The sequence below is a fragment of the Gymnoscopelus braueri genome (genome assembly GCF_963280865.1).
Source record: "Gymnoscopelus braueri genome assembly, chromosome: 7".
NCBI lineage: Eukaryota > Metazoa > Chordata > Actinopteri > Myctophiformes > Myctophidae > Gymnoscopelus > Gymnoscopelus braueri.
In genome coordinates this window covers 28,549,669-28,573,422 of record NC_137608.1, presented here as the reverse complement: position 1 = coordinate 28,573,422, position 23,754 = coordinate 28,549,669, and the positions used below count along the sequence as shown (strand labels likewise).

The 23,754-nt window shown below is 42.2% G+C and overlaps 1 protein-coding gene across 1 annotated transcript in view; it reads right to left on the bottom strand.

Moving 5' to 3' along the window:
• pdlim5a (PDZ and LIM domain 5a) overlaps positions 1-23,754 on the bottom strand; it is an 88,672-nt gene that overhangs the window by 33,370 nt on the left and 31,548 nt on the right. Inside the window, exon 4 of the mRNA XM_080432330.1 lies at positions 145-184. Coding sequence (XP_080288456.1) covers positions 145-184 — 40 coding nt within the window. The remainder of the gene's footprint in view (positions 1-144; positions 185-23,754) is intronic.

Below are 23,754 nucleotides of genomic sequence, written 5' to 3'. Positions count from 1 at the left end.
AAACAATCAAAGACAGATAATCAGTCTACCAGCAATCAAAGCACACATCTAAACAGAATTAACTATTTACTTATTATACTTTTTGCTGCACAGTTTGCTGTACAGTTAGCTGTACAGTTTCGTTTCAGAGACACTATACTATACCTTGGGTGCTACAGGAGGTGGCTTGGGAACACTGGGAGCCCTGGAGAGAAAAGACAGAGAGAAAGGACATAAGATACAGTTGCATAACTACATATATGAATTTCATTATTTCATTAAAAAAGGTCTGTATTTGATATATGAACATTTAATAGTTGCTATTACGAGCTTAAGTGCCCATCCGCTCACTTGCTGTTGGCAAAATGACAAAGAGGCATTCTCCATCGCTAAGATCATATCATACTGTATAGTTTCTGAGGTTGGTGGTTATGGTGAATTATGAGGAGAAAGTTTAAACTTGAGCTCTGAACACAGATGCCAGAGCCAAGTGTTGAGGTTGCTGTCATCGGTTATGACAGCATCCAAAATGTTTGTGTCTCACTACGAAACTTGAGTTGCCGGAACTGAAAGTGTGTGTGTGTGTGTGTGTGTGTGTGTGTGTGTGTGTGTGTGTGTGTGTGTGTGTGTGTGTGTGTGTGTGTGTGTGTGTGTGTGTGTGTGTGTGTGTGTATGCGTGTGTGTGTGTGTGTGTGTGTGTATGCGTGTGTGTGTGTGTGTGTGTGTGTGTGTGTGTGTGTGTATGCGTGTGTGTGTGTGTGTGTGTGTGTGTGTGTGTGTGTGTGTGTGTGTGTGTGTGTGTGTGTGTGTGTGTGTGTGTGTGTGTGTGTGTCTGTGTGTGTGTGTGTGTGTGTGCGCGTGCGTGCGTGTGCGTGTGTGAGGCCATCTGTTTTTAGTCTATAAAACTAAATCTATCTGATACTCTTGGAATGCTGTTTGATGGAGTGTTGAGCTTCTTTAACGGTCATGAGATGGACTTGCCTGCAAATATTCACACACTTAAAACTACTAAAGAAATAATAACACGTAACAGCAACCATAACAATAACCATTTAGAACCACCTTCACAACCCCAAATGCAGTGTTCTTGGTGGATGTGTCTTACATGGCTCAGGATGAATTATTTTTTAATTTAAGCACGTTTTTTTCATGCTTACAAAAGTGGTTTGCTGATTTGCTACAAACTCATTGATCTTTCAACTAGGCTGCTAAGTTTCATGTGAGGAAATAAAGAAACATGCCAAAAGAAACAGTTCCCAGGCACATCGTGCCGGCGACAAACTATACGATTTAAAGCCTGATTATAACCCTAATTTGGTCATAATGACTGATGTTCAAGATCTGCACTGGTCTGCACAAAACAGCGGTGGCCAGCACGGACCGTCGGCACACGTAGAATTATTACACAGCTTTGTTTAATTCTTTATTCTGATTTCTCAATAAAGGGATCCTGTGGTCAGTTGTTTACTGACAGCAGGCCACTGTTCTGAATAGGCTTTTCCTCTGCACCATAGAATGGTTATAGTTAATAACTGTTCCAATAACATTTACATTTGCGCAAAGTTTGGCTCTGCTTGGCACGGAATGCTTTCACATGTACGGTTGCTTAACCGTGCTCAACGTGGCCAAACTGATCCGGTGGGGGGGATTAATGATAATAAGTAAGTAGAGTAAAGTAAATCAATTATAGGTTTTAGGCCCTGCGGTGGGAAATCACTCAAGGAGTCAACACAAAAGGCTGCTCCAACTGCGTGTATGATTTTACTACAGCTGATTAGTTTAGGTGGGATGACAAATCCAAATCAACTACAATTCATAGAAGACTCCAGTCATTGTCACCTACAATATAGACACTAAATGTTATGTTATCATATGCCTGATTACAGGTGATTCAGGTACTGTAAATAGCTCAGGTTCTCACCAGATGAAAATACAGATGTGAATTGTCATTCAGCAAAGCACCTCCATTCAAATGTGAAGCTAGGGATCTGATCAAGGCATATTTAAATTTTGATCGGTATTAAGCCTGATCCATTTCTGATGATTTTTAGTACATTTCTTTATCTGTTCTATACATGGGCTGTTCTATACACAACCGTGCCTCAAAGCTTGGCCAATCAGTGAAGCCGATGGGTCGGGTTGGCAAATTAGGGAAGCCGATGCCTGCATCCCTCCCAAACACCCGGTGATTCGGTGCATACTCCACAGACCCGCTGACAGACAGATATGCATGATTTTTCAGTTCCCGGAAAGTATTGGTCCGATCGACTTCACACTCAGCACGGCACACCCATGGGTCATCTGCAATACACACGCCAAGTTTGAAGTCGTTCAGTCGGAGTTATGCCCGGGACAGTCATAAAGACAGACCAACTAACAGACAGACGGACGGACAGATGGACGGACGGACGGACGGACGGACGGACGGACGGACGGACGGACGGACGGACGGACGGACGGATGGACGGACACACCCACACCCACACCCACACACACCCATACCCACACCCACACATCAAAACGATGGAGCTTGCACAAAAACGAATTTCACCCACTGTTTTACACCTGTAAACCTGTGATGTGACAATAAAGATGATTCTGATTCTGATAGATGTTTCTGCAATTTATAGATAGATACTGTGGTCCCACGTCTATCAACGTCACTGTAGTTTTACAAGGGGACTTCCAGTTCCACGGCAGTGGAAACACAAATGATAACCGTTAAAAGACAACTCTCTCACAGAATGGAGCGGTGTGGCAGAGACTTGTTTGTTTTGATCCTGTAGTGCTAGCTGGTTAGCAACGGAAATCTGAACAGAGTGGGACATCCCGAATGGAATCTACAAAGGTCACTGTTAATTGTGTGATGCCGAGTCTTTTCACTGTCAGTTGGATTTTAAAAGTCCTATACTGTGAGTGAGGCAGTTGCGAAGGGTAGGCGACAGCAGAGATGGCTGTTCAGTACTGCATATCACAACTTAATTGAATAGAGAAACTCCCACACGGCATACCTCCAATTAAACGTTACGTAAACAGAATAAGCTGTGCTGTAACATAAGACGTGTAAATGTCAGCAGCCACACATTCCTTTCAGACCAACCCTTCTGGAACCTCTCACTATTCTGGAGCACATCAACATTCTAGAAAGCTCCTCTGGGAGGATCATGGCTCGCTCCCCTGCTTAAATCCCAACCTGGCAAACTTGCAGTAGCTAAAATGGTGTCTGTCTACAAGTGCAGGGGCACCCAGATAAATGCTTCCTCCTCTGTCCCAGCTCTAAGCTGATATCACCATCATGTTCCTGCAAGCACAGGATGAAAGGAGATAAGAAGAACAAAAACATTCTACGATAGAATTTCACCACTTGGGACAACGTGTCAAATGTTACCCTGAGCAGTCACTTGACAACTCTACCGAAATAGAGAAACTCGAGACAGAAATCCCCTACAAGATGGTGCTATTAAGTCATAAGTGTTACTCGGGCTATAAATCAAAAGCCTGTGCCCTTTCTAGACACATTCTGTCTCAATCTCTCATCATGTCTACCGCATTTATCCTAATTTCATAAACTAGGCCTATACTAGCAAAGCACAAAGCAAAGGGCGGCCATAGCTGAGTGGTTAGTGAGCCCGCCTAGGGAGCCAGAGGCCCTGGTTGCCCCAGGTACGATTCCAGGCCACGCCAGCATATGTGTCGATGAAATGAAATTTGTCCCTGAGCAAGACTCTTAACCCCTAATTGCTCACAGGCCCTCATTGGAAACAAGCCCGCAAGGACTTTCATGAACGTCCTGTTAAAAGGAATTATCTTACCTTATCTTACAAAAACTCAAATGTAAACAATTTAATTTAATCATAATAAAAACGTATTTTAATTAATTTTACTACCACTATTTCAGTGAACTAATGGCATTTGAGAGAAGAGGCACTCCAATACGTGAAACAAAAAAAGTAAAATACTGTCGGTAGCACAAAGTTGAAGGTAAGTCTCTCTCAAATCTCAAACTTTCCTCTCCCGCTCTGTATTACTTATCTTTCTTTGATAATTCACTCCTTTTTCCTTGTTGCACACTGCCAGTGTAACTGAACCCCCCCCCCCAGAAACAGGCTTTAGAATAGGTGTTTCCAAAGCACTCCCTTCATGAGGCGCAGTTTACGGAGCTAGTTCAGGCCAGGCAACTTAAGGGATTGGGGCAACCGATCAGGTGACTAGTCACATGCACTTTCCTCCTGATCGGGTGGTTATAGGTACTGCGCTGTTACCTGCTCACTCTGGCTGCCCTGTCTTGCTGAGCTGACGTGTGTCGCTACTGCTGCTGCTGTTTGCTGAGATCCTGCTACCGCCGTTCGCTGCTTACCTGCTGCCGCCCATGAAGTCATCCCACCCGCCTCCCCGGCATCCAACTGTAGGCTCTGTTTCTAGATCCCCTTGGGGGTTTAATTCATTCCCTGTAAATGCTAAGTGGCATGTAACATTCATTAAATGTTATCCTTACAGGGAATTAATGGATTCAGAGGCCTGACGCCAAACTATGCTTCCTCTTGTTTTCTATACCATGCTCAAGCTTGCAAATATATATTGCTAATAAATATATATTCTAATCCAATCTAAGAGTTGTCTGACTGAAATCTCTGTACACTGGAGGCTCAGCTGCATTCTAGCTATAACAAGAATCAACTAGAAAAGGATGCAACTCTGAGCGCAGGTCTTCGCCAGGCAGGATGGCCTGCCGAGCACTGTGTCAGTCGTGGGCAGTGTAGTGCCTGAACACGTTCACTGAACGATCGTTCATGAAATCGTTCATGTTTTGGGCGAACGTGAACTGAACGTACTGTATTTCCGCTAGATGAACGTTATTGTGAACGCGTTCATTCTGGCGTTTGTGAACGGCACTCTTTCAAATGCAAAATATAAGGTGCTTACCCGCTTGCCCCAAATGTTAACTAGGTGCCCGGAGTATTTGTGCAATGTATTAGTTAATACGTTTTTCAATAAAGAAGTGTTTTAATCCCGTCTGTGGCCGAACGCCATTTTCCCCCTTGTTTACTTCCTGTTTACATTGAGTGTAATTCCGGCTTTCACTGGATGCGCCCCGTCACTACCGCCCATTGGGAACTTCCGACAGAATCGGCCACAGACAGGATTACACTTCTTAATTGAAAAATATGGACTACCGGTAATACATTGCACAAATACTCCGGACACCTAGTTAACATTTGGGGCAAGCGCGTAAGCACATTATATTTTGTATTTGTACATGTTTGGAGAAATACGGGCTTAATTACTGGTGACATTCCAGGGCAAACTGGGGGGGTGGTCGCTAAAACTCTCGTAGATATAAAAATGTTAAAATACATACAATAGTCTTGATCTAAGGCTAACGGCGAAGATGAATCGGACACATAGTTTCAGTGTTAAAACGGATAAAATAATTGCTGTCTGTGGTTCTATATGGGCTGTGGCAATAATAATAATAATAAATAAGTTTCTACAACATAGGGTTCAACCTTTCAGATTTTGGCACTACCTATGAGCAGAAGCTTTTGGAGGTGTGCTCTATATAAAGGCCCCTCACCATGCAATTAAAATGTTGGGTCGATCAGACCCAGATCATGATTTTCCCCTGTTTTTTTAATATTCATATATCCTGCCCTGTCAGGCTGGCGAAGACAACAACGTGGAAATATTCTAGGGTCAGATGGTAACAAAAATGTCAGCTGAAATTTGGACATGAATGGGGGTGTCATTTAAATCCATGCTTGTCAATCTATTTTCTCTGCGGACAGAATGGCCCAGTATGGTTTCTTATAGAGATCCCATCATGTTGCAGGGACTTTGAAAAACAATCATGTTGGGGTGACCCGATATCCGAATGTTTAGGGCACACTACATGGGACCAAAATGCCCTGATCAGCATGTCCCCGGTTCGACTCCCAGACGGCCGGACTGTTTGCTGTGTGATTCTCCTGCTCTCACTGTAGCTATTGTAATAAAACAGAAATGACGAAAATAAATCATCAACAACAACAACCATGTCACATTAATCATCTGAGGCAAACCTACTCTCATTGCTTCAATGTGTGAGTGATAGTATAGGACACAGTACATGAGTGTGTGTGGATTTATTCTTTTTCATCTAGGGAATAATGAAGATTAACATTATGTGTTTATGTCATGGGTTTCATTTGTTGTAAAAGTGAAAATGACATTTAAAACACCAAATGTATCTAGATGGGTTTCACATCAGAGTAATTAAGTTAACCAATTACTAGTCAATTAATCTTAACGTTTGGGGCCTCAACTCAAGAAACAGAAAAATGTATACCATTGAAAGAGGCTTTAGCATGGCACCGATAGGCACCACACCACTCACAGCATAGCGTCAACGACAGGAACTAGCAATGTAACAGATCCTTTACCATAGGAATTCCTCTCCATAACCTGAACGTGTCAGAGTCAGGGAGTAAGTGGTTGCGATAAAGATAGTGATGGTGTGACAAACATAACACGATAAAAGGTCTGTAGTACTCCCTGCACATCAAAAGACCTACTAACCTATACTTTTCCCCCCAACATCTGCCACAATTAAAGGAGAATACGTCTCTCACCCTTGGACCTACTCAGTAAAAAAATACAAAATAAATAAAGCTAAAGCTCACTTGCTGTAGAATTTTGGTACATGTGTTCTCTGTGTTTGTGTTTGTGTCTGCAACTATATGCATGTTCCATGTTAGCTGTCAGCTAGTAGTATGTCTATGTTTCCTCTATGTAAATGTGATCCTGTATTTCCCAGCCAAAGTAATGTACTGTGGGTTATTTTGGTTTTGGCTTGATAGTGCCTGCACACGGCTTCACTCCACTTTTGGTTATAGTGGTGCTTGCAGTAAGGCGAAAAATACAGATTTACAATTTACATTATTTGACAAAGTTACTAAAGCTATTCCTTCCCCTCTCTCTCTCTCTCTCTCTCTCTCTCTCTCTCTCTCTCTCTCTCTCTCTCTCTCTCTCTCTCTCTCATTTGTATTATATTATTACTGTTATTTCTATTTTAATTAGTTGTATCTTTCTACTCATACCTGTACCTGTCCTGTTTTTTTCAAGCCTATCTATTTCCCCACAGGGATCACTAAACCTCAATCTATCTATTTGGTATAATATTTACAATGACTCCTTTTATTATCTGAATATTTTATTTATTTATTCTTGTTCATTAATCGCGTCACCATTTAATCAATTTCTGCTTGCATGTCCTTGTCCTGAATTCAAGTCATGCATTTTCCAATATTGTTTCCACCATTACAAATATATTTTTGGAAGTATGTTTACATAACCGTTATGGTCTAAACCTGTCCCATGTGTAAATGGTAATGGCCGCGTTTCCCAAAGAGATTCGTAGAGATGCTGCGTTGAGCATCTGCGCAGGTTCTACGACGGGTCTTACGTGTGTCCACACAATCTGCGCAGTACCCTAGCAGGCACGTAGATTTCAGCTCATGCGTTGCCTCCGCAGCTTGCGTAAGAGCCTCCTACACAGCTGAGACTCGGTGAACCCTCATTAGTAGCAGTGTTGCCAGATTGGGCTATTTTAACAAAACTCATTGGGCTGGAATAAATAGCCTTGGACGGGCACATCAAATTTGGGCTTGTTAAGTTAAAAACAAGCCCAAATGTAATTATTAAATTAAATCAAATTAAAATTTAAAATGAACATATTTGGCGGGTTATTATTAGCCTCGATCATGTCACCAGACTACGCATAATTAAAGAAATAACCGAATTAAGGAGGGCTGTTTATTGAATTGGGCTGGTTTTAAGTTGTGCTTGAGCTGGAAACTGTCCATCAGATCTGGCAACCCTGATTAGTAGCAGCTGGTTGTGCCCAACGTGCAATCGCTTCCCACGTCCAGGCGTTACGTGTCTGCTAAAACTACATTTGGGAGATAGAATGGCGTATCCTACTCTCCTCCTACTTCTGCGAGAGGCGTAGCCCTGCAGTGCTCTCCTACGAAGCAGTTTGTTACTAGCGCCCTGGGGCGGTAGTAACACCGATCGTAGCGAAATAGATCTATGAAAAGACCGACCGACCACACACACACACACACACACACACACACACACACACACACACACACACACACACACACACACACACACACACACACACACACACACACACACACACACACACACATTTAATTTATATATGTATATGTATGTATATATATATATATATATATACACATATATATATATATATATATATATATATATATATATATATATATATATATATATACATATATATATATATATATATATATATATATATATATATATATTATATATATATATATATATATATATATATATTTATATATATATATATATATATATATATATATATATATATATATATATTGCGGCCGGGCCGGTGCGTAACGACAGCTTGCAGATCTTTTTTTTTTTGGGTAGGGTGAGCGTCCTCTATGCATGAACCCGAAGTTTACAAATTGTACTGTACTCTCACGAATGATCTCTGATCTGATCATCTGATAAAAATATTAAGCAAGCCAAGTTAACTAAAGGACGCAAGACCCCAGTTCCCCTCACAAAGTGACAGCTGACGTCTGCAAGATATAAATGTATATGAAAAAAATGTTTTACCAAAAGTCACAGCGTTTAGTATGGGTCGTCCACTAGCCTAGCGGTCTAGGCGCATGTCACACAATTTGGGAATCCATCAAGATAGCTGTCGCGGGTTCGACTCTAGTACCGACGACCTTCACTGTGTCTCTCTCCCCTTTTCCTGTCAGTCTATTGTCCTGTCCAAATAAAGGCAAAAAAGCCCCTAAATATATATTTTTAAAAAAGGACGCAGAATGTCCCATTTCCCAAGTTTAATATGTATAAATATATTTTTTTAAATAGCAGATTGCAAGCTCACAACGCCTCTTAAGCTTGTAGATGTAATTTAATGCATAAATATATTCAAACGTTGTATTTAGAGTGGACTGCTTCAGGACATCTGACAGTTGGCTCTGTCACCTCTTATGAGATGATCGGAATTTGCTAGAATTTATAAACACCGGATCCATGCATATATAGGGAAGCAGTGAGCTGGGATTGAACCCGAAACTCCCACTCGCCAGCACGACACGTTACCAGTCATGCTAATAAGCCTGAGCTCGATAGCCAGGTCTTTTGCACGCCCTTTCTCGTTTTGTGTTGTTGAAAGTCTATTCTCGGAGGTGGGAAGCCTCTCAGCACCCCACCTACTCTGTAAAATACACTTTTTGGGCAGAAAATAAAATATGTCAGCGAGACGGAAATTATTTTTATTTACTCCACAGTGCCCTCTACAGATTTTGGTTAATGGTAAGTTCAATCCTACAGATCTGTAGAGGGCACTGTGGAGTAAATAAAAATAATTTCCGTCTCGCTGACATATTTTATTTGCTGCCCAAAAAGTGTATTTTACAGAGTAGTTGGGGTGCTGAGAGGCTTCCCACCTCCGAGAATAGACTTTCAACAACACAAAACAGCCTTTGCTTTGGTGAGTAGCGAAATGGTTTTGTTTATTTTTACTACTCTTGAGAACTCGCAGGGCAGCGGAATTCCTTGTACATGCGCAGAGCGAGGGGTCTTCCAGGGCGTTAGAGGGAACACACTAACGCTCTGAACCAGGGCTACGCTGCTTAGTCCTTTATGCATGAACCCGAAGTTTACAAATTGTACTCTCACGGATGATCCGATCGTCTGATAAAAATATTAAGCATATGGCAAGTTAACTAAAGGTATATAAATGATGCTGAGCTAAACATGTTTCCTAAATTTCGAAGTTTTATAGTTAAACGTTATGATGAAAGTCCCCAGTTCCTCTCACAAAGTGACAGCTGTTGCGCTCAACATTTTTATGAATGGTTAAAAAATCTTTTGAAACTAGCAGATCTACAAGCTCACAACGCTTCACAAGCTTGTAGATCTGCTATTTTCAAAAGATTTTAATACATATTAAATTTGGGAAATGGGACATTCTGCATACCTTTACTTTTGGTATTTTAAGTATATTTAATTTACTTGCATAATGGGGACACTTTAGTGTTTTATTTAACTTGCAGATGTCAACTCACCACTGTAATTTCATTCATAAATATATTATTCAAAAGTTGTATTTGGAGTGGACTGCTTCAGGACATCTGACAGTTGGCTCTGGTATTTTTATGATCCATTTCACTTTCGCAAAGGGTGTTTAAACTGCAGTGTAGCGGCAGACAGCACTACGTAGTTTACGTCGGCTTTACGTAGACTTCGTCCAGGAGGTCTTTACGTCTATGCTGTCTCGCGAATGTAGTTTTAGCACACACGTAATGAGAACCTACGACGATGGTGCCTCCTGAAGCCAGTTTAGATGCCACGTAGAGCACACACAGCTGCCACTAATGAAGATAGATCGTGGCGGGGTTGCTACTGCGCATGTGCGTGGAGGCTCTTACGCACCTTCTAGGCTGCGCATGAGCTCATTTTCGTTTGGGAAACCTGGCTAATGCTATCTTACCCTCTGTGCAGTGCTTTGCTATGATATACACTGACTGATGTTTGGTGGAGGATGCCATCCCGTTTCAAATCATTGCCTCACTCGTAAGGTTGTTTCAAGATGTGGTTTCATCTCCCAGGTTGTAAGGAACTAGAAGTTCTGCCCGCTACGCGGGCAGAATTCTAGTACCCCCCCCTAACCCCCCCAAAGAAAATGTCGTTTGGGGGTACAAAATCATGGGATAAAGAAAAAAGAAAAAATACCCAGAGGGTCGGCCCCCCCCCCCCCCTTAGGGGTCCCTGGAGACCCTGGGGTCTCCAGGCCGTGACCTACAGACACGGCGGAGGAAAACTGTGAAGCCACAGCCACGCATGCAAGATGTTGCACATGAACTCTGCAGCCGCACTGAGGCGCTCCAACACAAACACTCTGACATTAAGCTTCACACAACAAACATCAGCATCACACACAACATTCACCACAATGACAAACAAATTACGTCCGCGCAAAAATAAGCGAGGGCTCGCTTATTTTGGGGTTAAAAAATCGTGGGATAAAATTTTCCCCCAAAAAAGTTTATACATTTTTAACAATGCATCGCGTCCTGCCGTCCTCCCTCTCTCTCCATCTCCTTGTCTCTCTCTCTCTCTCCCTGTCTTCCTCTCTCTCCCTCCCTCGTTCCCTCTCTCTCTCTCTCTCTTTCCCTCCCTCCCTCTCTTCCTCTCTCTCTCTCTCCCTCTCTGTCTCTCTGTCTCTGTCTGTCCGTCAGCGAAAATAAATTCTCTCTCGCTGTTTGGCTGACTATTCTCTCTCTCCCACCCTCCCTCTCTCTCCCCCCCTCTCCCTGTGTGCGCGCATGGCTGTCCCCCCCGCCCCACCCACCCACACACACACACACAGAGACGTGCGTGCGTGGTGTCACTCTCTCCCCGTTTTTTTTTGCAATACAAAGCCTTGACTACAGCACAACAGATCTGTGTGTGTGTGTGTGTGTGTGTGTGTGTGTGTGTGTGTGTGTGTGTGTGTGTGTGTGTGTGTGTGTGTGTGTGCCAACATACGCTGGTGGGTGAGTACGCACCGTTTTTCGCCTTCAGCCGATTGCAGTGCATTTTTGCCACCTCCGCGACTAATGTGATGCAACGGGACTTTTGAGATGGCCATGGCCAAAATAGGTTGACTTATTCGGATACATGCGTGTGACTGTTCGCCCCTGCCGGTTCTCTGAATTTTTATTTTTAAATAGGCTCTGTCATGATTAATTGACCACACATATGAAGTGAAACAACAAAATTCTATCCAAACGATATGTTATAAGTGAATTCCGTGCCTCAAAGAAGAAGTTTGAGAGCGTTTAATAAGCGAAAATAAGAAGTGAAGGCACTCGCACCCTGACTCGCACAACCAACAATGGCTGCCGTTCGTCTTTTTTCAGGCTGCACTCGGAGCCATTCGGGCTCACTCGAACTCGCCACCTGATTGGCCAACTTTTGCTGTCAATCACAGAACGATGAGCGACGTTGCCATGTCCAGATGTTGTAAGCGTGAAGTGGGTGTAAATTGGTTAGAGAAAGTGCGTCGACGCATGCGAAGTGCGCAGCTTTGTGTTTTTTCATGAAGCTGGTTGCTTGTTGCTCGCGCACGATCTGGCAACAGCGGTGCATACGCATGCGCAGTGCGCAGTTTTGTGTTTTTTTTTCCTGATTTTTTCCCGTTTTGCCCTTTCAGCCAGTTTGCGGATTGTAGTATAGATATACCCATGTCTCAATACTATGGTAGATTCAGGTAGAGTGTTTCTTTGTGTCCGCCTGTATTTATAATGTGAATGATGTACACTTTGTGCATTTGTGTTTGTGTAAGTGCACATGCTTGCATTATGCAAGAGGTTATAAACAGTAGTAGCGCATGTGCAATTGTGCATGTATGCATATACAGTACAGTACTGCATGTTTGTGTGTGTTTGTGGAGGTTCAGGAACAGAGTTCAGTGCCGGTCGTGCACAAGAGGGTTGTGCTGGACAGGGAGAGAACCGTTTAGGGGCCTGGAGGTCCGACAGACATGGACTGGGGTGTATTAGAATCACGTGGAATCCAAACACAAACTATAATACTGAAACATACACAGGCACTCGATCACACACACACACACACACACACACACACACACACACACACACACACACACACACACACACCCACACCCACAAACACACCATGCATGTTCTTGAAGGAATTTTACGAGTGGGAGTGGCACTCTCACACACGTCTGGCTGTGTGTAACCTCTCACAAATAGAATGTGTTTTACACTTTCCACCAAACAAGGCTGTAAAGGCTCTATTCAGCCAAAGTAAAAACATTCCACCCTCACCACACAAATGCACACGTGTATGCGCACAAATGCACGCACGCATACAGGCTTGCATGCACGCACACACAAACACACAAATACAAACACACATACATCACCGTCTTTCATCTCCGTGTCAGTCAGTCTGTCTGTGTGGGACTTTGTCATACCCACGCAAACACACTTTCACAAGCACTACTCAGACGTACATACACACATCAACAGCTCCCAGCAGTATAAAGCACTACGCTGTGCTGCCATTTGGTCTGCAGAGCTGTTAAAGGCAATGAACCAACTCCCTCACTAGGTTTACTGCATGGTAACACACACACACACACACACACACACACACACACACACACACGGACAACACACACACACACACACACACACACACACACACACACACACACACACACGCGCACACGCACACGCACACGCACACACACACACACACACACACACACACACACACACACACACAGTATGCTGGGTGTGGTGACATGCTTAACAGGTTGGTCCCAGGAACATTACCAGGACTGTGGAATAACAGAATAAAGACCATATCCCACACTCAACACCTGTCAAAAAGGCTTTCACATGCGCTTTTACTGTATGTGTACACGCACACACACACAATACGCATCTTTGAGTTTATAGCTAGTTGAGCACATTTGAATCGGGGACATTTTTTGGACACTGTTCTGCAGAATGTGTGCTTATTCTCAACGGTCAACGGTTTGATTCCCATCTCTATCCTTTTTGAACTGCTGTGTTCCACTCCTGGTCTTTGTCTAAAGTCCAGTGTCACATTATGCAAGCCTTCATGTTATCTTAGACTGGGACCTAATTTGTCTCGTTAAGAATATTGTACTGGGTTTCACATTTCTGTCTTAGATAAATACAAATTGTTTCTAAGAATGAGTGTGAAAACCACCAGATACGTGAATGACCTCAATGCATTTTTGTTTTTACCCAATGCTTTTCATGGTAGAATATTGTTCACGGTATCGGATTGCTTTTGTAGATTGCTTGAGTGTGATGTGAGTGAATGTGTACAGTGTGTTTGTGCATGCTTGTGTGCATGTTCTGTTTAAGATTTAAGATGTCTGTCCGAATGCCTATGCGTGCATATACTGTATGCACGTGTACTGTAGCCGAGTATCCATCTCGGCTTCCCATCCAGGAGACACAGGTTCAAATCCAGATATGTACATGAATTTTATATGTAGGTTTGAATCCACATATGTACATGAATGTTATATGTACATGTGTTGTGAGTTTGTAGTGTATGATTAAGTACAAATCAGACATTACTTTGTGTGCATCCTAAACGTCAGTGCGAACAAACTTGCCTTTGTTCTTTCCCACAGGGCCTGGAACTACAGTACATCAAACCATGATATGTTGTTAGCTTGTAGATCTGCTATTTTTAGGGAATAGGGATGCTACGTTGAAAGTTGTTAAAAATTGGGACATCTCGGCCAAAAAAAAAGGTAAATAATGGCCAATATAACAGCCAAACCGATATAACGGTCTAGCTCTAGTTCAGAGATGGAGATGCTCTTTCCTCTCACTTCCTAAAACCACTGCAACAATTTGGTAATTTATGTTCAAGGCAAGCACAACTGAGCCGCTGGACCACTGACTTGGCTGTTGTTTAGTTTCTTTCAGTTTCATTTAATTTCACCAACAAAATCCTTTACTTTACTTCTGTTCCTCCTCTGCCCTCTCCCTCTCTTGCCCTTCTCTTCTCTTCCTGTCTCCTTTCCCCCCTGGAGCTTTCTCTCTTTTTTTCTTCTCTTCCCCTCCTCATCTTGCACCCTAGCTTCTGTCTTTCATGTCGTTTGACCTCTCTCTCTTTTTTATTCTTTCTTTAAAGTGGTCACCTTTTTGGATGCAAAAAAAAGCCACAGCCGTCACGAGAGGCCCCCTAGAATGTACTGTATGCAGAATGTGGGACACATTCCGAGGCCATCTCCATCTAATTCTCTTTCCTTGCCTTATTAGGAAGAAGTAGAAAGAGTGGGTTTGTTTGGTTTCAGCAGGGGTTTGAGTTTTTACCTTAAAGTGGAGCAGACAGACAGACGTGACCAGGAGACGATGTCAGGCCACCAGCTAAAAACTCGGTCTGACTGGCAGAATCGTTGCCACGTGTGTTTGAGCATTCAAGTGGTTGTGTGCTTGTGTGTGTGTGTGTGTATGTGTGTGTGTGTGTGTGTGTGTGTGTGTGTGTGTGTGTGTGTGTGTGTGTGTGTGTGTGTGTGTGTGTGTGTGTGCGTGTGCGTGTGCGTGTATCGGAAAGAGACGAAGAGAGAAGGAGAGAGGGCGGGGGAGTAGAATAGGAGAAAGTACAACAGTATTGGAAATATGAGAGAATGGGAGCACTTGGCTTTTCCCTTGATTCTAGCACCTCCCCCCACCCCACATCTCTCCCCCCACATTGCATTCTAATGGGGTGACTATGTCCGAAAACAACCATTATAATTCTCTGCTATTTCAGGACCAAAGTGCGAGTTTATCTAGAAATAGACTTAAAAATAGCTCTGGAGGCCGAGTCTGTCTGCCTTTATCTGGCCTCACACTAGGCAGGGCCAGGAGAAGGTAGGGGCTTACCCACAGAGTATGTTTTAAGCCTGAGTTATACTTAGTTGCGTGTGTGGGCACCAAAAATATCAGATCTACAAGCTCACAATGCACAAAGTATATAAGGCATATGCTTGTGTGTGCATGGATGCGCGTTTGCGTGTACATGTGAATATATGTACACCATTATGTGTAAGTGTACACCTTGCATGTTTGTCTGTATTTATGTGTGTGTATGTGTGTGCGTGTCTAAGCACTATCAGTACATGTGTGTGTTCCTCCCTGTGTCTATCTGCTACTTCCTGTCACCACTAACTCTGCTGAAGCCTTAACAGGCTGTTCCCTGGAGGATGATGTCACATACTGTGCCGAATCTTAAAAGGGACCTTGATATTGACCAGACCAATGGGAAAATAAAGACTATCTAAATCGGTAGGCGTTTGTTATATGAATGAACTACTAACTTAATACATTTTAAAGAGCAAAGGTGCAGACGAGAGAAAATCTAATTCCATTTGTGGAGTCATTAGGTTACTCATTGTTTAACTTATTCATTGATTCATAACACTTGAGGAAGGGTAAATGAAAACGTATTGAGAGTGGACCAGCTCTGTTCACAGATTACATTCAACGTACAATGTACAGATGGGAAGTGGTCCATGTCTAGCCAAAGATCAATATGACTAGACAAACAGCCTTAAGGTAAGACAGACATGTAGCTTTCACCACATACTGTAGACCCGCCTTCCATCATAGATGAAACACAAAGAGCCTCTCAACTCAGACAATGACCTGACCTACAACCCAGGGGGGCTTCTTCAAGACAACATTCAAGTTGTCTGCTGTAATATGTCTGCTTTCTTCAACCAAAACAAAGTGACTTTTGTGTTAAAGATGTTGTTCAAGAAAAGAAAAGTTAAAAATAGAAATAAATAACAATACAACAATGCTTGGAAAAATAACAGCAAACTGTTCAGTGTTTTTATGTGTCCATGGAACAAATTTGCTGATTCTGGACATTCCTATTTCTATTAGTGGATAGCCTATTGGTTTTTACCCACAGAGGGTCCTGTTTCTAAAATCAATTAACATGAAAGTCCTAAATGTACAAGTTTTCAATGAGGTTCTGAATGGTCACATAACCACAATAGCTCTTTTTATGGCAGCCCACTCGCACTCGCTAACCAAAATGCACGGCAGTGCATGTGCAACTAAAGCTGTCTTATAAAAGTATAAAAGCATAGAGAAGGATGCGGTGTATCTACAGTATTAGACTGTAGACTAGCAGAGGAGAATCACAACACCAAAAAAGCAGCCACAGCTAGGATCAACTAGAAAGGTGCGCAGAATCTCCGCCAGTGCCCTATACCTGCCTCAATCTTTGCTGTTTTGAAGTTGTGTGCATGTATGAAAAGGCACGGGGTAATGAGGGGAAGGAATATAATAATCGACTGTCATTACATCATTACAGTACAACCAGAGTAGAGAGGCTTTAAAGAGACAAATCTTTGGACAGTGAACACACTGAAATGCAGTGTGGCATGTTGCCATCACTAGGACAAAAAATACAATACAGTGTTATAGCTTAATAGATTGTCAGTAAGAACCCACATGTAATTCTGAACAGATTTGTGTCATTCAATGTTATGTGTTATCGGCAAAGTATCATTGTTAATCTGTTGTGTCAATTCTGTTTGTATCACCAGTCAATCAAAGGCTGCAGTTTGAAATGTGTCCAATGTTTTGCTGCCCCACAGTCGCTTTGTGAGTCCTTTGTGAGAGGAAGTAAGTCTTTGACATTATGGCTACACAAATTGACAGTCAATTGTTCATGAAACTAATGTAATGTACGATGCAGGGTAGGATGTACACAAACTATAATCCAAAAGGTGGTGCCATGCCATTAGTCCAACTAAATGGTTCCAAAGAATCATTGGTCCGACAGCACGCATTATAACTAAGCCTACGCCTTCCTCCTATATCAGAACATACTCCAGTATGTTCGCTTACATATCTTTTCTTTCATAAATGCTTTAGACATATGGAAATCATGATCTTTAAACAAAAGATTCAGTTTATTTTCTGCTCATGTCCTCAGTCTCTCTGGCTGTTCTATCTGTGGAATCACACGCCACTTACAGTAAGTGGTTGGAGGAAGAACGTCTGTCCTGTGTTGTCTTTTGAAATGTAATTTAAGCTTTTACAACTTAGACAAACATAGACAAATGCACAGAAACACAGACACAGCACTAGGCAGACACATAAAGACAAACAACCCACACAGACACACGGATCAAGTGACAAATATACTACGCACGCACCCACTTACAAACAGCCATGAGCGTATATGCTACATTGCTCACACGAAACGTATACTGTGTTCAAATGAGTTTGAACTTATAGTTAATGACCCTTGGCTGGATGTCAGCCTGTCATGGTTTACTCCCTCACGCTTTTCTTAACGGGAACTCCCACGACGAGCATTAGACTCTCTATTTAAATCACTTGAACTGTAATTGTATAAACAAATGAGTTGATGCACCGCTATCGGAGTGAAGCTCATCCATTTGAGAGTTGCACACATGCGTACCATTGGAAGCAACATACACGCACGCACGCACGCACGCACGCACGCACGCACGCACGCACGCACGCACGCACGCACGCACGCACGCACGCACGCACGCACGCACGCACGCACGCACGCACGCACGCACGCACGCACGCACGCACACTCACACACACAAGGTACAAGGTACAGCAGTAGAGAGCCATAAGGCCATCTGGGCCTGTCAAGGCCAAGTTAACGTATTCACGTCAAGTTTATTTAAAGTACATTTTCATAATGCATTTCTGAAACTAAATATTACAGGTTAAAATTAGTTGCAGACCATAAAGAGCACACTGGATGACTTTGTATGCACTCGTTTAAGGAATTTTTTTAAAGAGTGGGTGCTGATATGAAAAACTTTGAAGTATCATTGCCTTAAAGGTCCAGTGAAATGAAATATTTGGTCATTTTATTTTCAAGTTTCAAACTTAAACATCATCGCAACCAATCAGAAGGTTCCATCCTTTCAGGCTATGGCACTCACGTGGTGCGCAGTGTTAGTGTTGGTAGCCTGCAGGTGCACTCTGGCCAAAGGAGAGAGAGACGGCCACTGTACAGAATGTTTGTTACCAAGTGCTTATTTTTAACCTAAAATGTTTTCAGATACATATTTTAGTGCGCTGATTAAGTTTACAATGAGTAATACACCGTCTGGACGTCATCTTGAATGAGATTAAAAACGGAGTAGTCAAAATCAGTTAAAATCATGTGTTTGGAGGAACGTGCAGCTATGGGAATCACACAGGTGAACGAAATCAAGATTCATTTATATTCATAAATGTGTATCTATGTCATCATGCAGCACGTTTTCGTTCACAGGAAGTAATTAAAGAGGTGGTGCCATGGTTTTGCACTTTTTCTGTTTTTCATGTGTCTATGAGGTTGATAGAACTTCATTAAGCCTCCTGGTGGTGTTTTTATGGTGTTTTATAGCTTCTCTGACTATTTGAGTTTCTACCTGGAGGCTGAAACCTTGAGGGTCAAACGTGCCAATAGAAAAACAGCCCTTTAGTGACATAGTAAAATTGTACCCTCCCCCTCATTATCATAACACAACAGGTGTGGGCATGAGGAGGAGGAGGGACTAGGACAGGTGGGTGGTGCTAAGGTGGTGGAGGAGGTGCTAAGGTGAGAACCAGGTATACTTAATGAACTGGAGGCGTGTCCACATAAAAACATAATTTTAACAATTTCTGTACACTTTTTTGAAAAAAATACCTGATGATTATGTTTTAGGGGGGGAAGAAATCACTGAAAATCACGGCACCCCGTCTTTAAGATTGGCTTTTTGGTATAAAAACACACAATTTTGTATGCCCTTATGATGACCATGGATATGCTCTAAAAGTGTGAAAAACTATTTTTTTATTTCACCAGGTCAGGCAAATTCAGACAGGGGCCCCATAAGCTGGGGGAAGGAGTAGCAAAGGTTCCAGAAGTGGGTGGGTGTTTCATAAATATTCAGTTCAGCAGGGATTTCAATCACATGTTAAAGTAAAATATTCATGTATTCTATATAATATCTAGGTGCAGTAATTCTAATTATATTAGAACATATTTACTCTACTTGCTATATTTACTCATTCCTTTGTGTTTGTTGGTTTGTTAGCAATATAACTTGAGGCCAGTTTAGGCAGATTTTCCTGCAACTTGGAGGAAATGACCAGCAGGCTGCCCTGAAGAGATTATCAACTTTTAGGTATACAAGGTGATAGATCGAGGTCATCATCAAGGTCAAGGTAAAAATGGATGGGCGAATGTTCCTCAAACTAGCTGGGACTAATCAGTCGGCTGCCCCGAAGAGATTATGTTTTGGCTCAAAAATGTCACGGTCACAATCTAAAGATATATGGGCATGGTAAGCGGCCCAGGTGCATTTGTTTTATCACTTAAGCCCTATTTATATTTTTTCCTTTACTTTTTATTGTAAAAAAAATGTTTTTATTTTTTTCCCCAAATAAATTGGCCGATCTACAGGCTCACATTCTCGAAACTTTTCGTCTATAATTACAAGTACAGAATAGGTACGCCAGGGATAATGGAGAATATATTTCTATTCTAACCCTAACCCATTAAAACTGGGAAAGTAATTTTTAGCATTGGCTATTTGCGTCACTTAGTGCCGCGCTATGAGCTTGTAGATCTGCTAATTGTTTTTCATCGTGAAAATCTGTGCAAATCTTTGAATATAATATATTCAAGATATACTATATCTTTTTACGCGCAAATCTTGGCAGGGGTCCCTAGAACAAGACATTTTGAGATGGGGGGTCGTTGCCAAATGCATATAATTTTGGGGGTCCTTGACATGAAAACGTTTGAGCACCACTGATTATAGTAACATACTGTACGTGTTTCAGTTACGTTAGGATTTAGAAGACATTTGTAGAATCTGCCTCAGATCTTAAGGGTTAAATTATGAGACAGCCTAAAGCCCCCCCCCCCCCCACCTCCTTCTCTCTTTCAAATGTGTGGTTAAATGTGAAGGCAGTGAAAACAGCCGGTACATCCAACAGAACAAAGATCACAGACAGAATGGATAGGATTCCAGCTGAGCTCAGACAGTCTGCCAATCAAAATGATCCACAACTGGACCAGGAAGTGTTTTTCATATCCTGCATCTGGCCGTCAGCCTGGCTGAGTGGGGATGTGAACGTCAACATGATTCACTGGATCTGGTGGAGATTCACTCAAAAGGATTTATTGTTTGTCCCGTTATTTCCCGTTACCTTTCTCTTTCATTTTTCTATTCAGTTTTTTCCTCTCTTTAAAGTTACTTTAGTCTATTTATTTGTCTGTATCCTGCCACTCTCACTCTCTGGCACTGACACGCACTGACACGCACGCACGCACGCACACACGCAGGCACGTACACAGCTGATCTATAGCATCACTTTCAATGAGTTAGGGAGCCTACAGTATTTGACAGGGATATGACGATGACAGTATAAATGAACCTGGCCCTGACATTGAAGCCATGCCTGGAATGGATCCATCTCTTTTTATTTCCTCTATAAAGAAAATCTCATGACTTTCAGAAGACAAAGAGGAGTGAAGAAGGCTATGATGGAAAGAGCAAAGGAAGGGATGAGAGCTCATGAGGGAAGAATGCAGCGTACACTAAACGACCGCTGGACGTCAGGACTCAGGACCAGTACCTGAGTAGGTCCTGATGTCATCCAGTGACTGAGAGTGTACAAATGTTTACATTCAGTTAAATTAACACCCCTTTTGTTCCTTCTTTTTTTAACAATGTAGGCTTATATGTCTGTCCTGTGAAGCCAAAGTGATAGATGATGTGAGATCAAAGTGATAGATGATGTGAGATCTAAGTGATGGACGATCTGAGATTGAGGGAAAAGAACACAAACGGCATCTGGGATCTAACCGTATCATGTATCAAGGCACGTTGATTAAAATGTATTATGCAGTCATCATATATCAAGTCACTTTGATGAGTTGTTTATTTTATTAGCAGCGAGGTTGTTAAGTTTACACTTCTGACTGTGAAATGCCTTTATACATTTTACAGAGCACTCGTCCAATATGGTTCCTTCCTTCTCTTTAATTTATACTCCAATCGTGCGATGGTGTCGCTTGCTGACAAGAGCTGATCTTCAAGCTAACACTTTTTAGCTCAAATCTTTGCGGGGGTCCGCAAAGATTTGGTCAGGAAGCAACGCGTCGTAACTTAGGTTTAATCCCAAAAGAAGATTGTTCATAACATCCCAGCTGTCTATTCTGTGTCTCTGAATGTCCCATTAATCAGGCATGCTGTGTTCTTGGCTTAAGGTACTTTTGGCAAATACCACAGAAAAAAGTAAAACTTGAGTAGTTGAGGCAGAGCACCTCTGGCTTCAGAACATCTCTGGCAGCCACCAGGGACCACTAACGTTCCTGGATCTGTATTGTCTTTGGCAAAAACAACAGACTAGCTGTAGACAGGCAGAGACAGGTGTGCCTAGCTGTAGCTGCATTCTCCTGGCATTAGGATATGTTTGGCAAACACAACAAGCCAATAGCCAGAGATGATTGCTTTCAGTTTTGAACTCTGGCAAATACTGAGCCGTGAAAGACAGAGGCAGGTGAGCACAGTTTAGCACTCTTGGCTTTAGAGCATCTTTGGCAAATATTACAGTAGAATAACTGACACTGGCAGGTGTGCTGTGAGTGTGCGTCTGTGTCTGTGTCTGTGTCTGTGTCTCTGTGTGTGTGTGTGTGTGTGTGTGTGTGTGTGTGTGTGTGTGTGTGTGTGTGTGTGTGTGTGTGTGTGTGTGTGTGTGTGTGTGTGTGTGTGTGTGTTATAGAGGATTTGCATATGGCTGTGAATTTTTGCTGCTATAGTACAAGTCTCACTTACATGTTAACCTAACTAACCGCCTGGAATCTAGCGGATATATTTGAGGACAGGGAGAGGGCAAATGTTACTGAGGGTTAATAATTATGAACAATGTATGTTTATAAATGTCAGGCTCTAATAAATCACACATTGTTTTGTGTAACAAAGTAAGGCTGCGTGTCCGGTAGATAAGTTGAAAAGTATTCAACTTTATTACATTGATATTTAGTAGTTATCAATGTCATGTTAATGTTAGACTGGGAGGTCGTAATGTGTTTTCAGCATGTAACTCATAGGATATTGTTTCTCTGTAAGACCCAGGCCCATTACAACACATAACAATTTTGGTCACAGGGTAATCCCACAAAGGTCTGGTATGTATGAGGCCCAGGTCACAGAGAAGATAGATCTTAATGATTACATCATAAATTAATTGCTGACTCAAATCAATCAAATGGCTTCAAATGGTCTCATATCTCGATATTATGCATGGCCCATTGTCAGGGAAGTTTCAAGTTAATATTCATTGCCGGCTGAAATTTCTAAACCATGTGTAGACCTGGAAATTGAATTGTCCATAACTTTCTTTCCCTTTTCTTAACATTAGTAATTAAATATGTCATACTTTTTGAAAGTCAGCATCTTAACCTGGGGACTGGGTATGAATATTTTGTCCTAAACAGAATGGTAGCTAACTATTTCATTGTAAAATACTGTCTACATTTGGGTAGTGTAGTGTCCCAGCTCCAAATCAATCAATCAATCAATCAATCAATCAATCAATCAATCAATCAATCAATCAATCAATCAATAAATCAATCATCCATCTACCCATTCAACCACCCACCCACCCATCCATCCAGTATTATCTATCCAGATGTGTTTTGATATAAATGCCTGAAAACGGTGTGAATCACTGTGATACAAGCACCAGCTCTAAATATCATTGCATCAGAGGCTGCCAACACCAATGCTACTACAGTGTGCAAAACTCAAGACTATGGTGGTCGGTCTGGCCAGGGCATGTGATCATTTAAAAACATCATATCTGCTGACGAATCAGCACATGTATGCATCCCATAACACATCATAACATGATGCTGAGTTTACTAAACAAGGATCACTGTGATGTATACCCGAATCTAACCTCCCACTGCTGATAAAACTCTACTGCACTGTAGGTCACTTCTCTCAAAATAAACCCAGCAGCTGCCTGTGTGAGGTCTGTTCAAATGTAGCTTGTGTGACTGTGTGTGTGTGTGTGTGTGTGTGTGTGTGTGTGTGTGTGTGTGTGTGTGTGTGTGTGTGTGTGTGTGTGTGTGTGTGTGTGTGTGTGTGTGTGTGTGTGTGTGTGTGTGTGT